The following is a 25,751-nucleotide window of genomic DNA, read 5'->3' as shown; positions in this document are numbered from 1 at the left end:
TTTATAATACTTTTTACGTAATTTCTAAATATATAAATTTCATTTCAAAAAATTTAAAAATCTCATACGTAAATTATCGATAAAATTTAATTTTTTTTAAATAAATAATATCACATAAATTGACATTTCAATTATTTTTTACTTGGTAAAAGAAGAGAGTGTTGATAACTTGTACTAGCCCATACTAGTATGTTTTACTAATAACTACATTTAGTATTGTATAAATTATAGGAATCACGTGAGATATAAATTACATCCTATTCTTATTAGTTTTAAGAAAATAAAAATATATTGCTTTTTATTTATAGTCTTATACGAATATAAATACTTTGCTTTCTCTGTTTCAAATTAATTGTCGTTCTAGTGTTAATCTAATTTATTTTTAAATTTAAATTAAATTAATATAATATTTTTAGGTTAAAATTTATATGTATTATAAAAAATTGTATGAAATATACTACTATAAGCTATAATATTTCTCAATGTCAAAATAATGAAGAAGTATATTTATAAATATTGCTAAAAATTAATATAATTTGATATTTTTAAAAGATAAAATATGACAATTAATTTGAAATCCTCGTAAAGGGAGTAATATTATTTTAATTTGATGATACTATATAAAAGTTAAATATTTTCTTAATTTATATTTGATCAAATCTATTTTATTTAATATCTTGATAAAAAAAAATATAATTACAGTAGAGTTTGTAATGAAATATATAACAGGTTAGATATTTAATTTTCAGTTAATTCAGTCAAAGTTGAATGACTTTTACATCACAAAAAAGAAAAATATAAATTGAAATAATTTTAAAACTTAATTTAACTTTTAAACTAGTTGACATATTTCCAACTATTTTTTTTTGTTTATATATTTTTTAAATACAAAAAAAATTTTACAAAATATAAATCATATATAACTATTTATACCCAGTGAATAAGATGGCCACAATCAAACACTCACAAAAAAAAAAAACCAAACACTTCCTGCTACTTCTTCTTCAAATCCACGTCAACATTCCGGCAATCTTCTCCGATCAATCTCCGTTTCCGGCCATCACTTTCTCCAATAAAAAAATGATTAAAATAGAATGAGGATTTCCATCAGTTACCTATCATGTCAGTCTCTTACTCCGACTGTTTCTCCGACCTACTCTGCGGCGAAGACTCCGATACCGTTTTCTCAAACGGAAGAGGAGAGGATTTGCCGGAATGTTCCTCGTCGGATATCGAATCTCAGTTCGCCGATATCGATGAATCAATCGCCGGTCTCATCGAAGATGAACAAAATTTCGTACCTGGATTTGACTATATCGAGAAGTTCCAATCTCAATCTCTAAGCGCCGCCGCTAGAGATGAATCCGTTGCATGGATTCTCAAGGTATTATTCATCGATAGCACAGTAAACTCCGGCGATCGGCGCATGTTAGATTTTTATTACTTTTATTTGCTAAAATACACCTGTAGATTACACTACGCTCTGCTTGTACATAACTGAATAACTAATTATTTTTTTTTGCAGGTACAACGCCACTATGCTTTTCAGCCATTAACGGCGTATCTCGCCGTTAACTATTTCGATCGTTTTCTCTACTTGAGAAGCTTACCGGTAAATCAGTCATTTCCTTTTTTTTTTAAAATATTCGATGAGTTATTTTTAATTTTATAAAAATTAAACCGAATATGTTACGATAAGGCGTGGTTATTGAGAATAAGACTAATGAAAATTTCGGTGTAAAATTAATGATTGGTGTCATATTTAAGGGTTGTTTAGGTATTTTGTTATTTGAATTTATCTTATAGTCATTTCAACTATAGGATTACATTTGACTTTTGGTTACACGTTAAGTAAACTGTAAATTCATAAACATGGTTTAAAACTTATATATATACTAATTATTATTGGCTAATCTAGTGGGATTAATCTAACAAGGCAAAGACAAATTCAACTAATTGGGTCCTCATTGTTTGTGTACTGCATATATTAACACTAGTACTAGTTTTTTTTTTGTAACGGAAGTTATATAAAAAGTACAAGATCTTTTTGTTTTATGGTCTCACCAATAATAATTTGATGTAAATTTTTGTAGTCTCACCAAAAAACAATGAGTTGTAAAGGGTTTATTTCATTTTGTAAAATAGGAATGGAATAGTACACTTGAAAGTTGATTTAAAAATTTAATATTTTTTAGTCTGGTGTACTTGAATGTGTTGTATAATTTAATGTTATATTATATAAGCATGCTGGCAATAATTTAAGTGTAAAAGTATTCGTTCTGGAGGTCCGCTTGTCTCTTTTAGGGGAATTGATTAAATATATATGTGTACTATTGTATTTATTTTTTCGTGTTAGAGATAGAGATGGAGAGTGCTTATTTACATTTGATCAACCCGACCCCTAGCAGTGTACTATTTTATTTTGTTAGTTATGTGAATTTCGCTTTCAACGTTAATTTCAGCAAACAAATGGATGGCCACTTCAACTCTTGTCGGTTGCTTGTTTATCTTTAGCAGCAAAAATGGAGGAACCACTTGTTCCTTCTCTTCTGGATCTTCAGGTAAATTTGTTTTTATTTGATTGTTTTCGTCTTGTAAATTGAAAAGGATGACCATTCTTGTAATTTTGACGAATTTTTTATTGAACTTCATTAGGTTGAAGGCGCGAAGTATATATTTGAACCAAAAACTATCCAAAGAATGGAGTTTCTTGTGCTGAGGATATTAGATTGGAGGCTACGATCCATAACTCCGTTTAGTTTCCTCAGTTTCTTTGCAGCTAAGCTTGATTCATTAGGAACTTTCACTGCTTTCCTCATCTCAAGGGCTTCTCAGATTATCCTCTCTAATATTCAAGGTTCGTTTTCTTTTATCCTACTAAACAAATAAGTAGAAAATATACTTATATTATACATGCATGGATGAATATTTATGCACGACTATGAGTTTAACTTGTTATAGTGATAATATTTACAGAAGCTAGCTTTCTTGAGTATTGGCCATCATGTATAGCTGCAGCTACAATACTATGTGCAGCTAATGACCTTCCAAATTTCTCTCTTGTGAATGCTGAACATGCTGAGTCCTGGTGTCATGGACTTCGCAAAGTAAGAGTAAATTTGTATTATATGATGTCTTGTAGTAACTCTCTATTATAGAATGTTGATTTTAGAATAATAAAGTTATCTGCTCTTTTTGGCAGGATAAAATCGTGGGGTGCTATGAATTAGTGCAAAAGTACGCAATTGCATTAAGGCCACGAAGATTTCCAAGGGTTTATCCACAGGTACGAGTCATGACTCGTGCTAGTACTACTACTACTACTGCTGTAGCATCTAGTGACTGTTCGTCCTCATCATCATCTTCTTCCACATCTTATAAAAGAAGAAAATTAAATAACAGGTGGTGGAGTACCACAGATGAGGATAGTTAAATCCGTGGGAACGAACGAACATTAAGAATAAGGATCCTCAGTAATTTTTCATCTTTGAGGGTGTTTTTTTGAGTTTTAATTTGACAGATTTGAGTGTTGTAGATTATTATTATATAGAGAAGAAGAAGAAGAAATGCCATTGAGTAAATGGCTTTTGCAGATTCCCAAGGGAAAGGGGATTTTGGTACATATTTTTATTTTGGGGATTGTTTAATTATAGTTAGCAAAGTAAGTGGAGAAGTGTGGGGTTTGTGATTGAAGTTCAAAGAGAGCATTGATTATTGAAGGGAAGAAAGGGTATTGTGGAGCCCATTGCAAAGAATTTGAATCAAAAAATAAAAAATTTGAGCAAGATGAATAAGTCAAGAAGAGGCTCTTGATATTATATAAAACTATAATATAGGGCCACTATTATTGCTTCCAACTTCAACACTAGCTCCAAGAAAATGAATGAAAAAAACAAGGGATGATTGAACTACAAGAATAACAGTTGGCTCTGTATAATCAGACTTTTGGTTTGAGGTGTGTATGTGTGTTTTTTTGGCGGGAAAAGTTGCCTTTTCTTTTTTTTTTTTGTCCTAACAATATACTGGACTATTTTATTTTTATTTTTAAATTTCAAACGTGTAATGGATACACGTTTTTATTCTTTTAATTTATTTTTTTTCTTAATCAAAAGAGGAGGTAAATATGGAAAAATACCACCTCTGATCTTTCTGGCTAAAATTTAGCCTAACCATACAAAGGGTCTTTGGGGCCTTTTTTTTAATTTCCTACTCAACAGTGTGTTGTATTATGGACTCATGTATCAAACATGATGTTACATGTAGTATATATGAAATAAAATAATAATAAAATGTCTCCTATTTTTATTTGGGATGTCATTTGTTTATTCATGTTGTGTTTCAATTATTATCATATTTTGTTGTAATTACTATCCTTTTAAGAATGTTTTGTTGTAATTTTCATATTTTACATTATGATTTTATCATTTAATTCAAACAGTTTCATTATGCACTCTTTTGAGCAAAAAGTCTACTTTTTTACTTTCAAAAGTAGGGTACCATCTACGTGCACGTACCCTCATCAAACCCCACTATCACCAATATCATCATCAACAATATACTTAGTATATACCAGACTTATGACTATTTTATGACGATAGAAAAATTATATTCGAAAGTGAAAAGAAAATATGACACTTGTTGTTTGTCATTTATTTAATTACTTCTCTCTCTCGCTTGCTTTTTCTTTTTCTTTTTTTCACTGTGTGCCATGCATGTGAATGACGATAAAGACTTTTGTAGCTTTGCTATTTGTTTTTATTACTACCCAAAAGAACTTTATTTATTTATTTTTTATAATGGAGAAAATTGGAAAAGGTGGAAATTATATGGGGAAACAAAAAACATGGCCATAAGCTAAATGCAGTGAAGTGAAGTGGACTTGAGAAAGGAGAGTTGGTTGGTCCCTCTAGCAATAAAAGATAGGGAGTTCCAATCAATGAATATGACTTGTACTACTAGTGCATTAATATGAATTAGACTGTGTAGTTACCTCCTAGTTATCTTAATGCTTCATCACCCATCCAATCTGTTTAACTCACTGTATAGCATTTTTTAATAAAAGTGATTTCATATTCAGAAAAATTCAAATTTGATTAACGATAAAAAAGTTTTTACCATCACTCTAATCCCTATCCAACCTTTGTTGTGTTCATAACCTCGTTGAAGTTCTACTTGTTATTCAAATACTTGAACAATATGTAACATTACATTAACACTCTTTGTGTATGTTCTTAAAGTCTTTAGCAATAATAAATCTAATGACAATTGATTAATATCAATAAAGATTTTAGCACTTTTTATTATTTTTGTTGTAGTGTAATACGTATTCTTTTCTTAACTCTTTTAGTCTTTTTTTTTTTAAAAAAAAAAGACCTCTTTTTTTCTATTTTATATCACTTTAGTTCTACTTTTTAATATAACATGTTTAAGATAAAAAAAATTAACAAAAATTTTAACATATTAATTTATGTAACATATTATCTTAATTTATACACAATCAAACGACGGTAACATAATAATTAGACAAATGAAGTTACTAAAACACATAAAATTTTATAAATGATATGTGTGCAAATCTTATTCTTATCTCGATTATTTTATTGTGGGCTCGTAATAAACCCCTTCCTCAATAATATGTATAGGCATATGTCCTACGCCTGTGTTCTGACATTCATTGTTTTTTAATCGTAAAAAGAGATACAAAGACCTAAAAAATCGTAGTGGCCTTTCTTGCATTCAATATCTACCAGCATTTCTTCAGATTTTTTGTCATTGCAATAAGTGAACTGCTAATTCATCATGACCAATATTTCGAATTATGTGGGTTCAATAGAATTTATATTTAATTTGTATATTTAATTTGGTTTTAAATGATATTTATATTATTTTAAGTTTAAATTTGTAAAAACTAGATATATAAATTATAATAAAGTTAAGTAAGTAGACGAATGCATCCTTCATGGAATTTCGCATCTTATGTGGTATTTTGTGTATTATGTGGTGTTCTGAATATATTATGTTATATAAGACATGTATGTTTACTTGTCGAACTTTATATAAATTTAAGTACTTATTTGTGCACATCCAAATGAGGACATATATGCCTGTTGAAGACAAGTTAAAAAGCACGTAAAGAAATTTAAAAGGCATAAAATATAACTGGCATAATACAGAAATGTACTCTTTAACGTGATTTTAACTTACATCTAAGCCTCCTAATTCTTGGTGTAAATAAGCAGATACTTGGACTACTTCAAAAGTTAAACAAGTAGACACGTACGTCTCTTAAGACATAATTCATGTAGAACACAAAATAATCACAAGTCACGTAGAATGCATGTGTTTACTTATTCAACTTTAGATAAATTAAAATATCTATTTGTGCATACACAAAGTTAAAGAACATAGATATCTGTTGAAGCCAAGTAAAGTGGCACATTAATGTATCATTTAACATAGCTTTTTATATTTTCTTACTTTGGGTATGCACATGTAGACATTTAAACTTTTATAAAATTTACTGAAAAACATAAGTTTACGTATCATGAGAAATTTCATGAAAGGTATACATCCAATAATTCTATATCTTAGTTTAGATTCTTATGATAATGATAAACCATATGTGGTTTCAAGATTCCCACAGGCCACAAGAGGTCCTCCTAATAAGCAAAGAGAAATTAAATTAGACATCGCATGTTTAGTAAGTTTATATTTTTATAAAGCAAAATGTGAAAATGAGTTTAATTGATGTGTACTAGATTAGTCATTAGTTTGAATTGTTAGTAACCATGTAGTACCAATTGTCAAATCACTTCTCAAATTAAATTATCAATGGACCACATATAGGACCAAACAAAGAAGAAAACTGACTAGGTTGGGCATTATATTTGTCAGCACTATTTCTGTTTGGGGGTATACCTTCTGCCTTTGCTCTTCTGTTTCATTAAAGACCACTTGACCAACCAACAAAAATTGTATCACTCGGTAAATATTTTTTCATTTTTAATCAAAAACTTCGGATTCGAGTCTTCTTGATATGCATGATTGTATTTGTCAGGGAGCATTATATTTAATGTGAAACTTTTAAATACAAATTTAAACTTAATCGAGCTTTATTATAAATATTAAACAACGAACGAGAAAACAAAAATAAAAAAGGACCACTTGAGTGGAAAAATAAAAGATTAATTCTAGGAATTAATGAATGAAGACATTTTAAGCTTTGGACATTGATATAGACTTATCTTATTGAAAATTGTATAGATCATAATATAATGGAGTCCTCTTTCCAACAAAGTGGTTCCCACACACAAAAAAAAAATCCTAAAGGATATGAACATCCACTTGTTATTTTTAAAAAAATGAAGTCACAATTTAAAAAAGAAAAAAAGAAACATTTTTTATAATATTAATTTTAGAGTATGCATATGTGGCTTATTTTAATTACACTAGAATTAAAGACATACGCTCCTCCCTTAATCAGACAAATCAACAATCTTCCCTACAAAAGGGGTAATATTTGATAGGAACTTTTGATTTTTGTTTGTTGATTAACAACCATGTCTAATAATTGTTCCTCATATATGTTTCTTCAATTTTAATTTACGTGACATATTAATTTATTTTTTCGAGAGTTAAATTGATAAAAATATTTACGCATACAATTTTTAATTTTTTTAAAGTGAAATTTATATATTTATAAATTAAATAAAAAATATTATAAGTCACAATAATCATTTCAAAATATTAAAAAAATATATACTATAATATATTACATTAATTGGAACGGATTGATTTGGTCTCAAAATATGGATTTGAATTTGAATTGACAAAAAATAATATGATGAAGACAAACAATAGTACAAGCAACCTCGTGACTATGAATATTTATGTTTTATTTAAATTTAATGAGTGGAAAAAAATTAATATAGTACGTAAGGCTGGCGTTTGACCAGGTTATTTGGAGCTTAAATTTGAAGTTATGATTAGGATTTGGTGTTTGTTCATGATATTTAGAACATGTTTGGACATTAGGGCATATTAAAATAAAAATTCAATTTCAAATCATTCGAAATAAGCCCAAAGTATCATAAACAAACACTCATATTTCTTTACATATTTTTCGATTTATTATTATTTTTTCAGTTTAAACTTTACATATTGATAATTTGAGACGGGAAAAATACATTATTCATTTCGTAACAATTCCTACATTATTCCCTATACATAATTAGTCTAACCTTTATAACTCACACATTTTATTGATCTCTAATAATTAATTAATAACAATTAATAATATGTAGTTTAGCCTAATACTCAGAGATCATGATAATCACACATTTCACTTTTTATCCCAAACTTTTAAAGAGAATCCTAAGTACAAAGCCCTTTTTTTTTTCCTCCCAATAAAAAAAGTAGAATTTTAGGGAACAAATTAAACTCTTTAAAGAGAGAATTTTCAACTTTTTGTGGTCATGACAAAGATAGAGGAGCCTTTATAAAGGTATCAAAAGTATCTATTTCATTCTTTTTTGAATATATTGGAGAGAATGGTCATGGGGATTTCTGAAAAAGAGACCATATATATATATAAGGGGCATTGGGAATAAAGGATTCAAAAGTTGCAATGATTTATAATTTTCATATTTTGTGTGGATATATCATGAGATCTTATGTTGAATGCAAGACAGCACTTCAATATTCTGTGCAAAAAAGAAAATAAAATTCTCTTTTTGTACCCTCAAGTATATTTTTAGTTTGTCTTTCTATGACTATATATAATAATCGCGTCATTCAATAAAATAATTTCCATTCTTATTCGGTTGTTTGAAATCTGTATTAGAGTTTGATTATTTTGGATTTGTCCCATGTAGGATGCGATTTGAAAATGATTTCTCTAAAAAGAATCATATTCAAGATTTATACTCGAAATCTGTATTTATTGCACCATATCTTTTGGGGTGACTATTAGCCATTTTATTGGGTTTTTTGTTATCCCATGTAGAATACTACTAGACACTAGTACATGATATCCAAAAGGAGAAGCAATGAAGAGAAAGAAAATTATCAAAATGATCCTTAATGTACATGTATTATTTTATTTTGGTCTTTGTATTTATATATATAATTAAAATGGTCTTTTAATATATTATTTCTTAGTCACGTATCAAACACATGAGAAAATAAGTTTTAAAAACTCACTTATTTCTCTGAAAACACTTTACTTTCGTACTAAACACACCCTTAATATACGTTAAACATCTATACATTAATTATACTGCAAAATAAGGAATCACAAAGTACACGAAGAGCTTCGATCCATCAACGATCAGTATATTTCGTATTTTGAACCATGATTATCAACACGAAATCAATTTTTATTGTTACTCCAGAACTCAAACCGTTTAATTCTTTTGTTTTTCTCAGGAAAAAGTATGGAAATAAAAATAAGACCATGTGGTTCCAATAGGGTGACATGACAAAGGATATATATACTTTACTTCTTTACCCATATGAAGGACCCTCAAAAGTAGGCTTTCCAACAAAGAAATTTGATCTTTGGATACCAAAATGTCTCATATGCATGAATAAAGAAAACTTGGTGAAAGTGAAGATTTTATATATATATATATATATATATATATACATACAATAAGTAGCTGTCTCAAGGGAGCGTCTTGCGCATATTGTGTTGCACTTTGGTCATAGAGATAATGCTTTGGTTGGACCTCACAAATTTTTCTTTCTAAAGAGTGGAGACAAAAGCTAGCACACACCTCTTCAATCATACAATTTCCTATCATATAACCTATGCCATTTTTATTCTTTTTTGAGATATCTCACATAGATATATAGCTTTAGAAAATGACACATCAAGAGACACATTGTTTTTGGTTATGTATATAAACATATAGTTGGTGATGATGATGAAGAAAAAAAAAGCGATTGTTGTGATCTATGAATTATTATTAGAGTTAATGATTAAAGACATATCTGAATAATTACTTTTTCGCTAGTTATTTACATTTAGGTATCCAAGCTAGCATCATTTATGTATTAATATACAACTCAGTTGAGCAGATAATGATAGTTCAAGTAGAAAAATGGAGAAACTAATAATTGACCTACTAAGCGTAAGGTGTACGTTACGTTTTGGTATAGATGATGATAGTTAATGAAGGAAAAGAGAACAATCGGGAAAAAATACTACTAGTTTAGATGTGCTTTTGACTATTAACATTTCATCTGTATAAGTAATTTGTAACATGTATAGATAAGTACTTGTGTGTATACATACATAAATTCAAGTAGAGGACAATGAGTGTAATTATGCCTAGCTTTTACACTTCTTGTACCATATTGGATCATGATGGTGGATGAAATTTACATAAAATTGTGAAAGAAAAAAAGTAAAGAGGCTTTAACTTTTAAGGTATATGGATATTACTACAAGGTATTTTTTTTTTTTTTTTGGATGTGAAAGGCTAAAGTTTAAAGTCAATATTTGATAATAAGTAGTGATGTATTTTAGCCGAAAGCACGTTCTCTTGGGGGCCAAAAGGATTTTTTTTTTTTCAATGTATCAAATAGAATTAATTAAAATGTATGAAGATTTTCAAAATGTTGACTAATTGTGGTTACCGATTGAAGTTGATATTTGATTAGGTGTTGTTTTTTCTACTTAAACTATACTTTCCCATTTTGAATAAATTACAACTCCATAAGGTGTAAGAAATGATCATTACATTCATTTCTAATAAATTAATAACTCAGTATTTTCTATCTGTATTAGAGACTCAACTAATTTAGATTTGCATCACGTAAGGTTTATTTGAAGAGAAATTCTCCCTAAATGAACTTTTTTAAACATAATTAGAGCTTAAATTTGAAATTTCTAACCAAAAATGAAAAGATGTATTCATCTCATCACAATTCACAAATTGTAATACATTATAAGTCACATTCATAAGCAAACCTACTAAAGGACTTTAACTACACTTAAACCAAACAAAATTCCATTGGAATGATCTATAGGCTAACTAGACAACAAGTCAATTTTTATCATTATGTTTTCCTCCAATTTTGTTTTAATGAAGAAAAAATAGGGTATAAAAATTAAAATATTGCCATTAGAGGAGAATGTCCAATTAAAGTGGATAATAATAAGTATCATAAACAATTAATCTATATGCTAGACACATCAATATTCCACCTTAAAGATATGCATGCAAACAAAAACACATAGGTTTAATTAGTTACATATGAACGTGCTTAATTTTATAATATTACATGTTCTTTGTACAAGTAAATAAAAAATTAGCAACAAGCTAAGTTAAGTTTATCTGATTAGCAAACAACATATCCTTTTGAAATTAGTATAAAATTAAGTACCCCACGAGTGATTAATTTATTATAATTGGAAACTTCTAAGAACAAACCCTTGGATCACTACTTTTTGGGATGACAAAAAGGACTAGCAATTGGCATCTTTGCTTTGTTTGCATATTGAAATGGCTTACATAACTTTTTTCTATTTATTGTTTGGTAGTGTTTGGCTACTTATAATTGGAGCATATACAACTTTAGTCTTTAGTGAGCTAGATTGCATATATATGCACTTCCTTTATAGTGAGAAAAAAATAATTACATATTGACATGACTCTCAATTTTGTGAAATCTAATGCGAGTATTGAATATCGAATAGAAGATAGAAAATGATTTTTTTAGATATATCCTAGATACGTATGAATATATTAGGTATAATCTGTTTCAGATACATTGTATACAAGTGTGATTCGCATATATATATTTATATATATCTGAAATACATTGACTGTCTTGCTTGCCTCTCTATTAGTATTTCAAAATGTATTTGAGTTGCAAAGTTTATGTATATATGTATCTAGTATCAATTTCATGTATTTGAATATCCAAAATCAATTTCATCTAGTGTATCAGATGACAATTTTATGTATGTGGTATCAAATATTTTGTATATTCGTGCTTTTTATACATGTATCTAATATTAAGGGAGAGAGTAAGCGAGCGAGAGGAAGGGGAGGAGAATGAAACTAAATAATTATTTCAAAATATAGTGCGATTTAATATAATGATAGGAATATTCGTCTAATTAGATAGTTTTCTTTTTCAAAAATAAAATCAAAAAATATCCCAAGTGAACAATTTGGCAAGGCCAGAGCTGTCTTTGGGCTAAAGCCCATGACAGACTGGTAGTTCATACATCATGACCATTAGGACAAATTTGCACTTTTGTCCCTATTTTGTGTTATGCCTTTAATTTTTAGCCTCTAGGATAAATAAATTTTTTTGTAACTCATAAGTTTATATTTTTATATCATATTATTTCACAAATTATGCCCCGTACCCTAAAAGAAAACTCATGTTTTCTAAGATTAAACATTAAAAAACAGCTCATTCAAAGGACAAAAATTAAAAATAATCTATTTAAAAGACAAACCGTGCAATTACTTCGTACCATAGCTTCGAGGTCGAAAATTGAAATTGTAACATTTTTAAACTAAGACTAAAAGAGATCATATCTAACTTAGGTTACTTTCTAAAATTCCTAAATAGTATCAACATACCAAGTGAGCAATTGGCCCAAAGCTTAAGTTTGGGCCAAGGTAACGTTTCTGATATACAAGACTTATACATTTGCAGGATATTTTGTAAACTAGATTGCGAAAGACTCACACGGGTTTTGTTATTAGGTTAGCATATTTAAAAATCAATAAATCGAAAACTGATAAAGAATATCTTATTGGTTTGTAATTGGATTAGCATATTTAAAAATTGAAAACCAATAAACCAAATCGATAATACATAAAACCAAATCGAACCGATCGATGCACACTGAGTCGCCTTTCTTAGGGAATGATTTATCCACGATGTGATTAATTTTGGCTATAATAATATGTTTACTAAGATATTTTTCTTTCTCATGTGCTCGTGATGTTATTATTTCTTCTAAATATATAAAAATCTTCTGATAAATGACTATTTTGGGCTTTTTTTTTTCTTTTTCATTTTCATACGTGGGAATATATTTGCTTCAAATTTTGTTATTACATCAACAATGGCGCTTTACCTTCCAACTTTCACCATTGCAGCTGCTTCAATCTTGAATTATTCAATTCAACACAAACCCAAAACCTCTCTTAAGCTTCACTTGTCAAAACCCATCTCAAGAAATCACTTATCAGTTCCTCACAGCTCAACACAGACTCAGAAACAAGTGTATCCTGACCCAATCCCTGAATTTGCTGTTGCTGTAACTCATTTCTGCATTATTCTTTTCTATAACTGAATAGTATTAACTACTCACTGCTGTAACTTAATTTGCGAATCCCTAATTTGTTATACCAGTAATGAAATGAAACGAGCCTTGTATACAGTAGAGTGAATGTAAAAGATTCATATAGAGGAACCTAATTAGCTTTGAAATTGTGTGTATAGTTTGTTTGAGTCCAGAGTCTATCAGAAACAACGTCTCGTACTATATGCCTACGTGCTTTAGCCTCTCCAGACCCCACTTTGTACGACTAGTTGTATGGTAGAATGACATGCTTTCTCTGAATTTCGGGGTAATGTTGTATACTGACCTCCTTAGAACATCACTTTGTCGGACTATACTGAGTATGTTGTTGTTGTATGATAACTAGTTTGGTATTGTGACATATATAGTTTATTTTCTAATATTGATTAGTTTATTTGTGAAATGTAGGAGACTAACAAGTTCAGGGTGGAGCTCTTGAAGAAACTGTCCAAGGAAAAGGAGATTCGTGGAGACGAACTTGATGATGTTATTAGTGTTTGTGCTGAGGTAAGGCTTTTCGAATGACAATTTTCCATTTAGAAAGAATACCTCATGAATTGTTTGATCAAATGTCTAAGTGAATGTTTCGCTAGATTTATTAGTATTGTATTTAATCATAAGGGGTACAACAACATGTGAGCGTAGTCCTATAAAGTGGGGTTTGGGAGGGTAGAGTGTGAGTAGACCTTACGCCTTCCTCAAAGGTAGAGATGTTGTTTCCGATAGACCCCTGACTTAAGAAAAACAGTCCGATAAGAGAATAATCGTAGGCGAAGTTACTATTGAACATAAGAATTATTGAACTAAACTATTCTTTTTCTCTTCTTTGAATGAGCTATTAATGACTAATATGGCTTCTCAGATTTGTTCTCTCCTATAAACGACATCAAAATCACAATTTTTTCCGTCAAATCTTGTCAACCTCTGATAAAAATATATCCATTTTGTCCCTATAGGTCTTGATAATTTCGTGTAGGATGCAAAGAAGAGCATAATTAAAAATTAGGAACTGATTTAATTAAACGCGGCTAAACTAAAAACTCATTAATAGTAAGATGCAGTAAACTGGAAGTGACTACTTGGCAGATGTATCTTAGTATTACTATCTGTTTTGATTCGGATAGTAGAAGTCTAGAAGACATAGCATTTTTAAGCTGGCTGAACAGGTGAAGTAAGTTCTGCTTGGTACGTACTGGAAATTATTTGGGACTTGAGCGTTAGGGAGTTCATCCAGTTAAGTCTGTCGGTATCATAAAGTTGTCTTCCAATTGATTCTACAACACTGATGTGTCTTTGAAGAAAAAAACAGAATTCATGTAGTTGCAGTATATGGTCCTCATTTGATAAAAAGTTCGGTTTGGTTTGATTAATGTTTTATGGAGAGCTCAAGAGGAATGTACCACCGACAGTCAAAAGTAAAATAGTTAATGGTCTAGAGATGATAGAGTGTACCCAGACCTTACCTCTAACTGGTGGAGGTAGAGCACAAAAATTTCCGAAAGACACTAAACTCAATTATCGCATAGTAAAGCTATAAGGACAGATAGCAGATGCAACTTTGCTCAGTTGACATTGTAGAAGAATTTCAACGTACTTGTAGCATTTTCCTTTTATGAGAAGTTGTGAACTCTTTTGCTAACCTATAACTATATTATGAGTAAGAAACTCATGTTCTCTTTTGTTAACCTAAGGATGAGATGACTTTTACTCCAACAAATATGATTAGATGTGAGTGTGACTAACATGGTTTGAATTTATTTGATTTGTTAAGACTTAGATGTTTCATTTAATGAATGCATGTAGTATGTTGGACTGTTGGTAATTAGACCTATTAAACAAATAGTACCAAAAGAGAATTGGCCAATAAATATGAGAAACGGGCAGCCTGGTGCAATAAGCTCTCGTTACGCGAGGAGCCCCAGAAGGGACAATTAAAAAAGATTCAATATTGTCAACATAATTTGACTTTTTTTGTAGTAGTTTGGCTTGTAAGCAGTAGATTGATATGCTAACCACCTCTATCAATATTGAATGCTCTAATTAAAATGTGCTGACTTTGATTTCCAATTAAAATGAGAAAACCAAAACCAATTGCAGTCAAACGTTGGTGTCGTACTTTCTTAAGTTGGGGGAGGAAACAACTTTTAGTTAGATTGAGTTCATAACTTCTCGACCACAGTTTCAATTTGTTTGTCCGACTTTCTTTCCTTTTTAGTATGTTTGAAAAAGAATGTATCTTTCACTTTTTGATAACTCCTTAATTCCGACCGATAAGATCACAAAGATTAAAGGACATTCTATGCATCTTTAGTTTTAAATCACAAGATTCTTTCTTTACATTCTTAAGTTTCGTACAAAGTCAAAATCAGATAAACAAATTAAAACAAGGCGAGTAAAACACTAGCACTACCATCCATTATGTTCTTTGATATAATTGTATATAATATCATGTTTATTAGTACTTATAATCTGACTTGTTTCTTACCTGGAAATAGTACAATGATTGACATTTGAAAGTAGTATCTGGTACTCCTACTTGTCATACAATAGAAACATAGATGAACAGTTAATATCAAGCTGTACTTGGTCTTTTGTGCCACCAATGCTGGCATTTTCTTGAATAAATTAAACACTTATAATATGATGCTTTTTTACTTTCATGAGTATTAAAAATATACAGTTGTTCTGTTATTAGCTTTAAATGTTTACTTAAATCAGATTTTTAATGAATTCTTGCACAATGAATATGGAGGACCTGGGACACTACTTGTGGAGCCTTTTACTGATATGATGGTAGCTCTCAAAGAAAGGAAACTTTCAGGAGCGGCATCGGCTGCACGAGCATCACTATTATGGGCTCAAAATTGCGTTGATCAAGATTGGGAGACTTGGAACTCAAAACACCTAAGATAACGAAGTTATCGTGTACGTGTGTTGGTAAAAGATAACAGGTATCTGGTGGAATAGTCGAGGTACGTTTGCAAAAAAAAAAAAGCAATGCGAGAATTCCGGAGAATATGTATTTTCCATTATAGGATGTTCTTTCTATCAAGGTAGAGTTAGTAGTAGTTCCATTTCTCTTCTATACAAAAGCATTATTGCTCAACATCCCTCATGAACTTAGACAATTGGATGAATAAGACATTAGAACCACCAACTTCTGTGAGTTTTATCTTTCCATGATTCCGGTGATCGAGTTGCAACCTTCATTAGCTATTGGACTCAGAGATACTCTGTAAACTCGGACGCCATGATTTCGAGCTTGAAGCAGCAGCTAAGTTTGTTGTTCCAGGTCTTTGCCTGTTTCCTTCATGTCTTTTAGCCTGCAAATGATCAACTCTATCTAATTAGTAAACTTGATTATCATCTTATATTAGTCACTTTCATGTTCTCAAGTGATTAGTTCAAAATTATTGATTACCTTGTTCTTATCTGATTCAGAGTTTCCAGCTTCAACTTCACAGCTTGATCTTTGATTGTCTTGCAACTCTGGTTGATTCTTTTTCATCTTTGCATGTTTCTTAGCTCTCAATACCTTCATCACCTCTGTAATCATATTCAAAAGAATTAGTCTTTTGAGTACAAAACAAGAATTTGTGCATTAGAACATGAACTACATCACACATACCTTGTGTTGTGACAAGTCTATAAGCTCTGCCAAGGACTAAAGTGTCTGTTTGACGGAGAAGTTTAACGCGTGTGAAACGAACAGTTTTATCATTGGAGTTGTCATCGGAGGAGATAGGAAGAGGTATGATGAGTGAAACATAGTGACCAGGGTTCATTTTCATAACTTCACTAGCTGTCATAGGCCAATACATCCTGTCTATCTTACCATTTGGATGTTGTATTACTAGTGCAGCTGCATCAACAGCCTGGCAATTCCCCATTTGGTTGATTTTCGATTTCTTAGAAGAAGAAGATGGATAAGAAGGCAAGGAAGGAAGAAGGAAAGAAGGTTATGAAATAGACAAGAGTCTCTTTCCAAGTAGTGCCCACTTTCTTTGTGTGTTTGTGTGTAGTAAAATAAGTCTCTCTCAAGCTAGCCTAGCAATATCCTCCCTTCCTCAACTAACTTATATAGTAGTTATATGTATGCCACCCAAAAAGATTATATATAAATTATATTTTATTTTATTTTTTAAAAAAAAAAAAGCGATTAAGCAAGTTCACTTTTTGATGTTTTAGTGGTCCAACAAAGTGTGTTGACGAATCAAAGGTTTTAGGTTCAAATTTCAGTAATGACAAAAAGATATTAGGGGTTTATCGGGAATCAGCATGACGATTTGTGAAAAATGCGATTTAATTTTTTCATATTCGTTGGTTAGATATTTTAGAAAACAAGCTTTTTATAAAATTTCTAAACAAAAAAATGTAGAGAAAACGAGTTATATTACGTTAATTGTGTCTTCTCTATCCTCCAACACAGTTCATCTTCTCCCTCATCCCCACTATCCCCATCTCCGCCTCCTATAGTATTTGTTTGAATTATATTTAAATGCTTTGAGGAACTTCGTTATCTACCAAACACGAAAAAAAATGGAGTAAAATATCCACCGCAAAACTTCCTTCATATCAAATGCATTTTATATGATTTCTGTCCATCTATCTTAGCTTAGACAGACAAAGAAAAACTGGTAAACTCATTAAACTATCGTTAGATCTTTAATAACAATCATCTTCTATAATAATAATAATAGTCATATTTTCTATAAAATCAATCTTTCATGTTCCCATATCATATTATATAGTATTTTATATGACATTTTTCCCACAACATATAAAATAATCATCACCAATGAGACTATGTAGACTCTTTTAAGTCTTACCTCTTCCAAATCCTAACAGTCCACTCAAAACTTTTGTCAGGTGATCAGTTTATAGTACCTTTATAAAAATCTCAAATTGCACATTATAATAAACTTTAAAAATTAACAAAAATACAATAAGATGACGTCATCAACCGGCAGAGTCCTAGAATGCAGGTGTGCTTGCCACGTGGTTCAACGCCGAGGGGCCGGGATCTTGGACGGCCGGTGTCGACGGAGTCAACAAGGCACAAAAATAATAATCCATCATCAACCAAATAAAATAAAATACAGTTCATCGGTTTCAATTTATACGATTCACTTTTTTTTTTAATTGAAATCTCAAGTTTTAGTTTACTTTTTATCATGATTCTCTATAAGTGTTATAAATTTTTAAAATTTTTTATTTTTCTCTTAACTCAAAAATATTATTAACCTATCCGATCTTCCATCAATATATTCGATCTTTTTTTAATATATCAGCACTTTGATCTTTTGACCGTTAATAATGTATCCCGACTCTTCAGTAATGTATTTGATCCTTTTTTAATGTATCAGGATGATTTTTTTACGATTAATTTATTTGATCTTCTTTTTAATGTCTCCGTATTTTTATTATTGTATCCATTTCAATTATTTCTGTAATTATGAACTTTTAAGAGATGGATTATAAATTTACCTTAAAAGTATGTGATTTCTATAATTTGCCATAAAAAAAATAATTGAGTCATAAGTTTATAATTTTACTTATTCTATGTCATAAACTTCAATAGTGTGTGTGTTTTTTTTTAAAAAAATATTAATATTATGTTAATCTATATTATAATAATCGAAACGTATAAAGCAATACTACCTAACATGAAATAATAATGATATTTACAGGTCAATGCCTAGATATGAATGAAAAATAATTGAGAAAAACAAATCAAGGCGTGTACCTGAGATTCTATTGTCGCCCCATCTAACGTATACTCCTACTTACCCTATTTTATGAAAAATATTATTTGTCCACGTATTTTTAAAAAAATTTATTATGAAATATTACTATAATATAATTCGCTAAAAAAAATTATTTGATAACGAAATGTTATTATAAAAGAATATGTTTTGCAATAAAATTATCCTTAATAGTGATTTTATTTGTCCAAAGAAAATTATAGCATTGAAATTTTAATTTTGATTTAAACTATAAGTGTATAATGTTACATTCTTTCGTATTCAATTATTCATCCTAACTAAAGTCAAATTTTGGTTGTAGATTACTAAGTGGGAATTATTGTTTTCAATTCATGCACTCTAACAAATTTATTTTCTCATGACCTTGAAAATATCTTATGATTATTTTTTTATAAAAAAAATTGAGTTATTTAAATTGTCACAATTATTATTTAAGAAAGTTATTTTTTTAAAAATGAAAACTAAAACTAAAACATATGACTTTATAGTAGATGAACGATTAATCATATAAAAAATCAATGTTATGATAATATTTTATCTTGATACATCGCCTGAACCTAATAAATATCTCAAAATATATATATATATATATATATATATATATATTATGGAATGAATGTCTTCTACCCATGCCTAATACATTTGCTGGAAGAACTTAAAAAATGATATATTTATTTATTTGTCTTAAAAGCTAGACTAATCAAATATAAATTTTTTTCTTCTTTCTACACATGATGAATAATGAGAAGCATATAATTGAGAAAATTCTATATTAGAAAGGAGATTTTCTCATATAACTAATAAGAAAAAAGGAAAATCCAACTTGTAATATTATGATTATATTATTTGTCCATTTTAAATTTTATAAATTCTTTTAAAAAATAATAATTATTATATAAATATTTTATCATAAATCAAGACGAAAGAAATTATCTTTTTAAATACTTAAATAAAAAAGTCACGTACACATTTAGAATCTAAAGTGAAGTTCTATAATTATTCCTTTTTCACTACGATTCTAACAAAATGTATGTAATCACTTTATTTTGATTCAAACTTCCATAAATTTCATTATCATAATAATCTCTAGAAAAGTGTCACTATTTATATGATTATTATTACTATCTGTAAAATGGATTAATATTAATGTGTCAATTAATCAATTATTGACACATTATCATCAGACATAGACAAATTAATGTTTGGTAAAGTGGGCACGTATTTATTCGTGTGGTTGATGTTAAACTCAATAAAACTTCAAGGTTTGAGGCCAAATTATTGTAAATAATAAAGTGAAAACTCATAATTAAAGTATACACCACCATCTTTATACCTAGATTTTAAAACATATTAAAAACATAAACTTTTTAAATATGTAATTCTTTGATGAACTCAAAAGTGGTTTCCACCACCATAAAGGGAAAAAAAAAGTTGATTTTTTTTTTGTGTGAAGATGCTCTAATTAATTAGGTACCTATAAGAAAGTATTAAGAAGTTGATTAAAGTCACCTATAAGATTACGATGATTAAATATTATTTCATCTTTAATTAGAAATTTTAAATTAATTTTTTTTTGTTATAGAGTATTTTTTTTAAAATGATATTTTTTAACTCAAATTTTAATATGAAAAGTGAATATTATATGTGAAAAGAAAAAGTTGACTAAAGTCATTTTTGAGTACGTAGGAAGTGATTAGAAATTTTAATTCAAAGATACTTATTAATTAAATTATTTAACAAATGCACACAAAAATATAGGGAATTTTAGTACTAATTAAGGCGGTGGCCATTGCTAAAATGTCCACATTTTCCAACTTCCCAAAATTAGCATATTTTTTTGACAAAAATGTCAAACTTAACCGATATATTAGATCTTAGAGATCATAGAAAAATACTTAAAAGAAAAGTAACTCGAGGGCATTTATAAGTTGTTCACCGTCGAAAAATTTTAGTAGCTTAATTGATTGGTTATATGAATTTTTATATTATTGACCAGAGATTAATTTTGTATTTTATTATTTTTTTGTTTTAATCTTTTTTTTTGTTTTAAATAATTTTAACTTAAATTTATGAATTATATTTAAAAAATTACTAAATAAAATATTAATTTATATTTGTATTTCGATCTAACATATATTTTATTTGCGTCGTTTATAAAGTATATGACTAAATTAAATTTTATTATTCAATATATGTATTTTTGAACGAAAATGTACAAAAAATTGAAGAAAGCTAAAGTTGTCTGTCTTAGTTAACTTATTATAATCGTTGTTAATTATTAACAAGGTTCATGATCATAAACATATCGGCGTGAAATTAGTAAACAAGAAATTGTTTGTAACATTAACCATGTTAATTAGTAAAATATATTAAGTAAGAAGTCAAAATTAATTGAAGAATACAAAATAATTATAAGATAGTCCATAATCCTATATCGAATTTCCTTCATTAATAATATAAAATTTGTTCTTTCTTAACTGAAGTTCATTAATTTTTTTAAGCTAGTAGAAAATTTTATCACTTAAATAAAGAATTAGTATTAATTTAACGTAGAGATTAATCATAAATTTCAATAAATAAGACATATGACTCTTGAGTCTCGACTCATTATATTACTTGACAATTACATACACTATAATAAAAATAATTATTAACGATAATTAATTTTTAATTATCGATAAATATATATATTTTTAACGACAATTGTCACTTTTTATATATATCCCTAAAGTCTTTAGCGATGGTGATTTTAATAACACTTAACTAATACCGGTAAAAACTTTAACACTCTTTATTAATGTTAATATTTAATAATGCTAAAAGTTATTTTCATTATAATATTACGATATTTAGAAGCAACCACTAATCCACTACCAGTAACTAATCTATTTAATAATTACCTTACTAATGACATGATTCATACATAAACATTTTAAAAATTGTCCATTCATAAAATCTAAACTCTCAAAGAAATGTAAAAACAAAATTAAAGGAAGACACTTGAAGATCTTTGACTCACAAGTAAATCAGATTCACCTCATTAAATTAATTCCAACTAAAAAAAAAAAAACCATTGATGGGAAAATCTTGAACAATGTTTCACATGGTGTAAATAAAAAAGAATTTTTATGTGATTAATTGTCAGAATATGTAAGCCATGTGGAGATGTTGGGGGATCTTGGTTTCCAACATTTAATGCAGACTGGACTATTTCATGTTCAAACATGACCTGTGTAGGGGACTACAAAACCTAATAATTTTTATTAAATTGAAGTGCTCTTTTAACTTGTTATGACAAGCCATCAATATTGAATGGTTTATATTGTGTGTATTGTTGATAATGTACAAGTTCCTTTTTGTATATTATAAGTTATGTACTTAAAATGAACATGTACTAATAATTTTTTTTTTCATTGTTAATTGAAGATAGTAAGTTCTTGTTAGTTGTCAACAAGACACATTATTGAATATAGTTTAATTTTAAAAAGAGACAAATCAAATTGGAGATTTTCTTGACGTGTGAATAGAGGTCATAAATATGAAGAAGATTTGATTGTTCAGATGAAAATGAAGTTTCTTTCATCTCAATTGTGTAGATCTTCTTAACAATTGATATGGTAAGGTAGTGAATAGAATAAAGACGAGACATATTATACTAATAGTGTCTCATTCAGATGTTAATTGCACTAGTTACAGTATATAGACTTGAAATTTATAAAATGAATTTAAAAAACAGTGTAAATCAAGTTGTAAATTTTCTTGGCGTGTAAATGAAGATCACAAATATGAAGGAGATTTGGTAATTTAAAAGAAAATGATGTTTATTTTTTTAATCTCGATAGTGTAACTTTTTAAAAAATTATTCAATCGATATAATAAGTTAGAAAATAGAATAAAGACATATATCATTTTTGTTAAATTGTACTAATAGTGTAAAATTTATTTATGAAGTATGGGTATACAACTTATATTCAAACATTTAATGTATTGAGAATGTTATTTTTCTACTATTTGGGACAACTTTAAATGCATTCAACTTGTTGAGAATTTCAAATTAAAGAAGGGAAAATGAAAACTTTTTGCTTTGTTCTTAGATTGTACTCAAGTGGGGGCAACAATTAAAACATTCTAATTTTCTTGGCCATAAAAAAAATTAATATAAAATATCTAAACCTAACAAACTTCATTTTATTATAAGTGGGGTTGTATTCTTAGTTGTTTTTGTGAATGATATAATTAATTAATTAATTCTAAAGTTGTTTTCTCCATATATATTATTCTTTTAATTTTACTCCATCATACAACAGATCATTTAGGCTTTGATGCAATGTATTTTAGACCCCCAAAAAAAAGGATTAATTAATTAATTAATTTTTGGATGTTTAAGATTATAAAGACAATAAAGGGATAGGAGAAGAAACATGTCAAGTCTAATTACTTAATTCTTTTATGTGTTTCATTAACAAGGTTGAACTTTTTGAGAATGTTTGTCAAGTGTGGCAGTAAATGTTTTTTTTTTTTAAATAAAAATAAAAATTGAAGGTTTCTAATTAATTAAAAAGTGATCTAATTTTTATATTATAAGGTAGATTAAGTGAATAATACTATTTGGAGAAAATTAAATTCAATGAATTAGGAGCAAGTTGCCGTACTATTGTAGAGTACACAACTTGGGGAGATCTTCCTTCTCACAAACTTAATTAACTTATTAAATATTTAATTAACTAAATTCGATATTTAAATAGAGAAGGGTGAAGAGACGGATTAATTATATATCCTCGAGTTTCAAAAGTTATATTTATTATAAGAATGAACTTTTGATAAATTTCTCGATCGTTAAAAAAAGCCCAACCTTTGAGCCAAAATGGATGAATTTGTATATATTAATGTATATTCTTGTTATTTAAACAACTTTATAATAGTAGTCAAATTTGAAAGTTTCAAGCAACATTAATTAGATTAATTTAGTAGAATAATATGCATCTAATTAAAGTTTTTAAAGATATGTATAAGATCAATATGAGTCGTGTAATATAAAATTGAGGAATATAACGTTTTGGTTTCAATACAACGTATCTGGTAGAGAATATTATGTGAAAGACATATAGTATAAAACTGGGGAATATAACGTTTTAGTTTCAATACTACGTATCTGACAGAGAATATTATGTGAGAGAGGCTAATTAATGGGTGAATTGATAAACTTTTTGGTGTTTGATTAAAGATCATTAAGACAATTTAGAGGGATAAGAAAAAGAAACATCATGTCCTCAAGTTTTGATCATGTGTGTTTCATATGCAAATTTATAATGATGTTTTAACTTTAATTTTTAGAATGTTTGTCAAGTAGTGTCAGAAAATGTTTGAAGATGTGAAAGGTCCTAATTATGACACATAAAAAAAAGTGTTAAGGTAGATCAATTGAAGTTTCTAAAAACAAGATTCAAAGAAAAATTCAATGAATTAGGAACAAGTTGCCGTACTGATGTAGAGTACACATGAGAGATCAGAGAAAAAAAAAACATAATTAATAAATGATTAATAAACGAGTCGTTTTATATTAATATTATTGAGATTAATTATGTTAGATATTATTTTTTTATCGTGAATTAGGATAGAGAAAAGAATTCGTGGAGCTAGGGTGTTTTGCCTTGCAAAAGTTTTGGTTTGTTGGTGTTTGTTGCAGTACTAATTGTTATATACCGTGTTTGATTATTAATATTTTAGCATTGTTAGTATTTTTTGCATAGATTTTACGATATTTTTCTTCGTAATGATTACACTTTCTTGTTGTTTTCTTTTTGATTCACTTGAACTTTGATGAAATTGAATCAAGGATAATTCAAAAATAACTATTTTATTTCGAAATCAAACATATAATTAATACATATATAATTGAAAATACTATATCAAAATAAATAATACATATATTATTTTTTGTAATACCTCCTATCAGACATGGCTCGAGAAAAATAGATTAAAAAGAGAATTGTCAATTTTAAATGATTTTACTCATAATTCAATGCATTATGTAAATTCTTAATTAAGTGATGCTACTATTATGAGAATGTCTCAAATATTTAAAGACTTATAAATACACATCATATACATGTATTAGAAACTAATCTTTATAATAAGATAATGATTAATGACAATTCAAAGTCTTGATCCATTGAAAATATATGAACCCACTTAACTACCATATGATTAATTTGGTATTTACGATAGGGATGTCGGGCTATTATTGAGTTAGGGAGATCTATAATATTTCTAATCTAAATTTTAATAAGTTATGTATCAATATATGACCAAGTCTAAAGGATTTAATTTGTTGATATTTTTAAAAAAGCTTTTCAAAATAAATTTATATTTTATATCGATAGAATAATATTAGTTCAATTAAGTAATCAGATTTCATTCACGGATAGATTCAATGTAACAATCTCATGTTCATCTGAACTTAATTAACATTTTGAACACATAACATAAATTTATATATAGTAGATATAAACCTATAATTAATCAACTTCTGAAAACATAATTTGTCAATACTAAATATCATAAATTTTTAATTCACATTATTTAAATTAATCTACCTACGAACCATCCATCTTTTAAGTGTCACCACTTTAAATAATATTCTCAATATC

The 25,751-nt window shown here is 28.3% G+C and overlaps 3 protein-coding genes across 3 annotated transcripts; 2 read left to right on the top strand and 1 right to left on the bottom strand.

Moving 5' to 3' along the window:
• Nucleotides 1-802: 802 nt before the first annotated feature.
• LOC101263411 (cyclin-D1-1) lies at nucleotides 803-4,329 on the top strand. Its single transcript, XM_004238658.5, has 6 exons — nucleotides 803-1,384; nucleotides 1,526-1,612; nucleotides 2,463-2,561; nucleotides 2,656-2,857; nucleotides 2,977-3,107; nucleotides 3,203-4,329. Exons 1-6 carry the CDS (start codon nucleotides 1,121-1,123, stop codon nucleotides 3,431-3,433), a joined length of 1,014 nt encoding a protein of 337 aa, XP_004238706.1. The 5' UTR covers nucleotides 803-1,120; the 3' UTR covers nucleotides 3,434-4,329.
• Nucleotides 4,330-10,462: 6,133 nt separating this feature from the next.
• On the top strand, nucleotides 10,463-16,792 carry LOC104647252 (protein PLASTID REDOX INSENSITIVE 2, chloroplastic-like). Its single transcript, XM_010322309.4, has 3 exons — nucleotides 10,463-13,291; nucleotides 13,745-13,843; nucleotides 16,055-16,792. The coding sequence occupies exons 1-3, from the start codon at nucleotides 13,097-13,099 to the stop codon at nucleotides 16,247-16,249; spliced, it is 489 nt and encodes a 162-aa protein (XP_010320611.1). The 5' UTR covers nucleotides 10,463-13,096; the 3' UTR covers nucleotides 16,250-16,792.
• On the bottom strand, nucleotides 16,343-17,485 carry LOC101263113 (uncharacterized). Its single transcript, XM_004238657.5, has 3 exons — nucleotides 16,965-17,485; nucleotides 16,758-16,882; nucleotides 16,343-16,659 (listed from the first exon to the last, which is right to left on the bottom strand). The coding sequence occupies exons 1-3, from the start codon at nucleotides 17,224-17,226 to the stop codon at nucleotides 16,546-16,548; spliced, it is 501 nt and encodes a 166-aa protein (XP_004238705.1). The 5' UTR covers nucleotides 17,227-17,485; the 3' UTR covers nucleotides 16,343-16,545.
• Nucleotides 17,486-25,751: the final 8,266 nt, after the last annotated feature.

This window comes from Solanum lycopersicum, chromosome 5 (genome assembly GCF_036512215.1).
Source record: "Solanum lycopersicum chromosome 5, SLM_r2.1".
NCBI classification, from domain to species: domain Eukaryota; kingdom Viridiplantae; phylum Streptophyta; class Magnoliopsida; order Solanales; family Solanaceae; genus Solanum; species Solanum lycopersicum.
The sequence above is the reverse complement of the archived record's forward strand: the minus strand, read 5'-3'. Positions and strand labels throughout refer to the sequence as shown.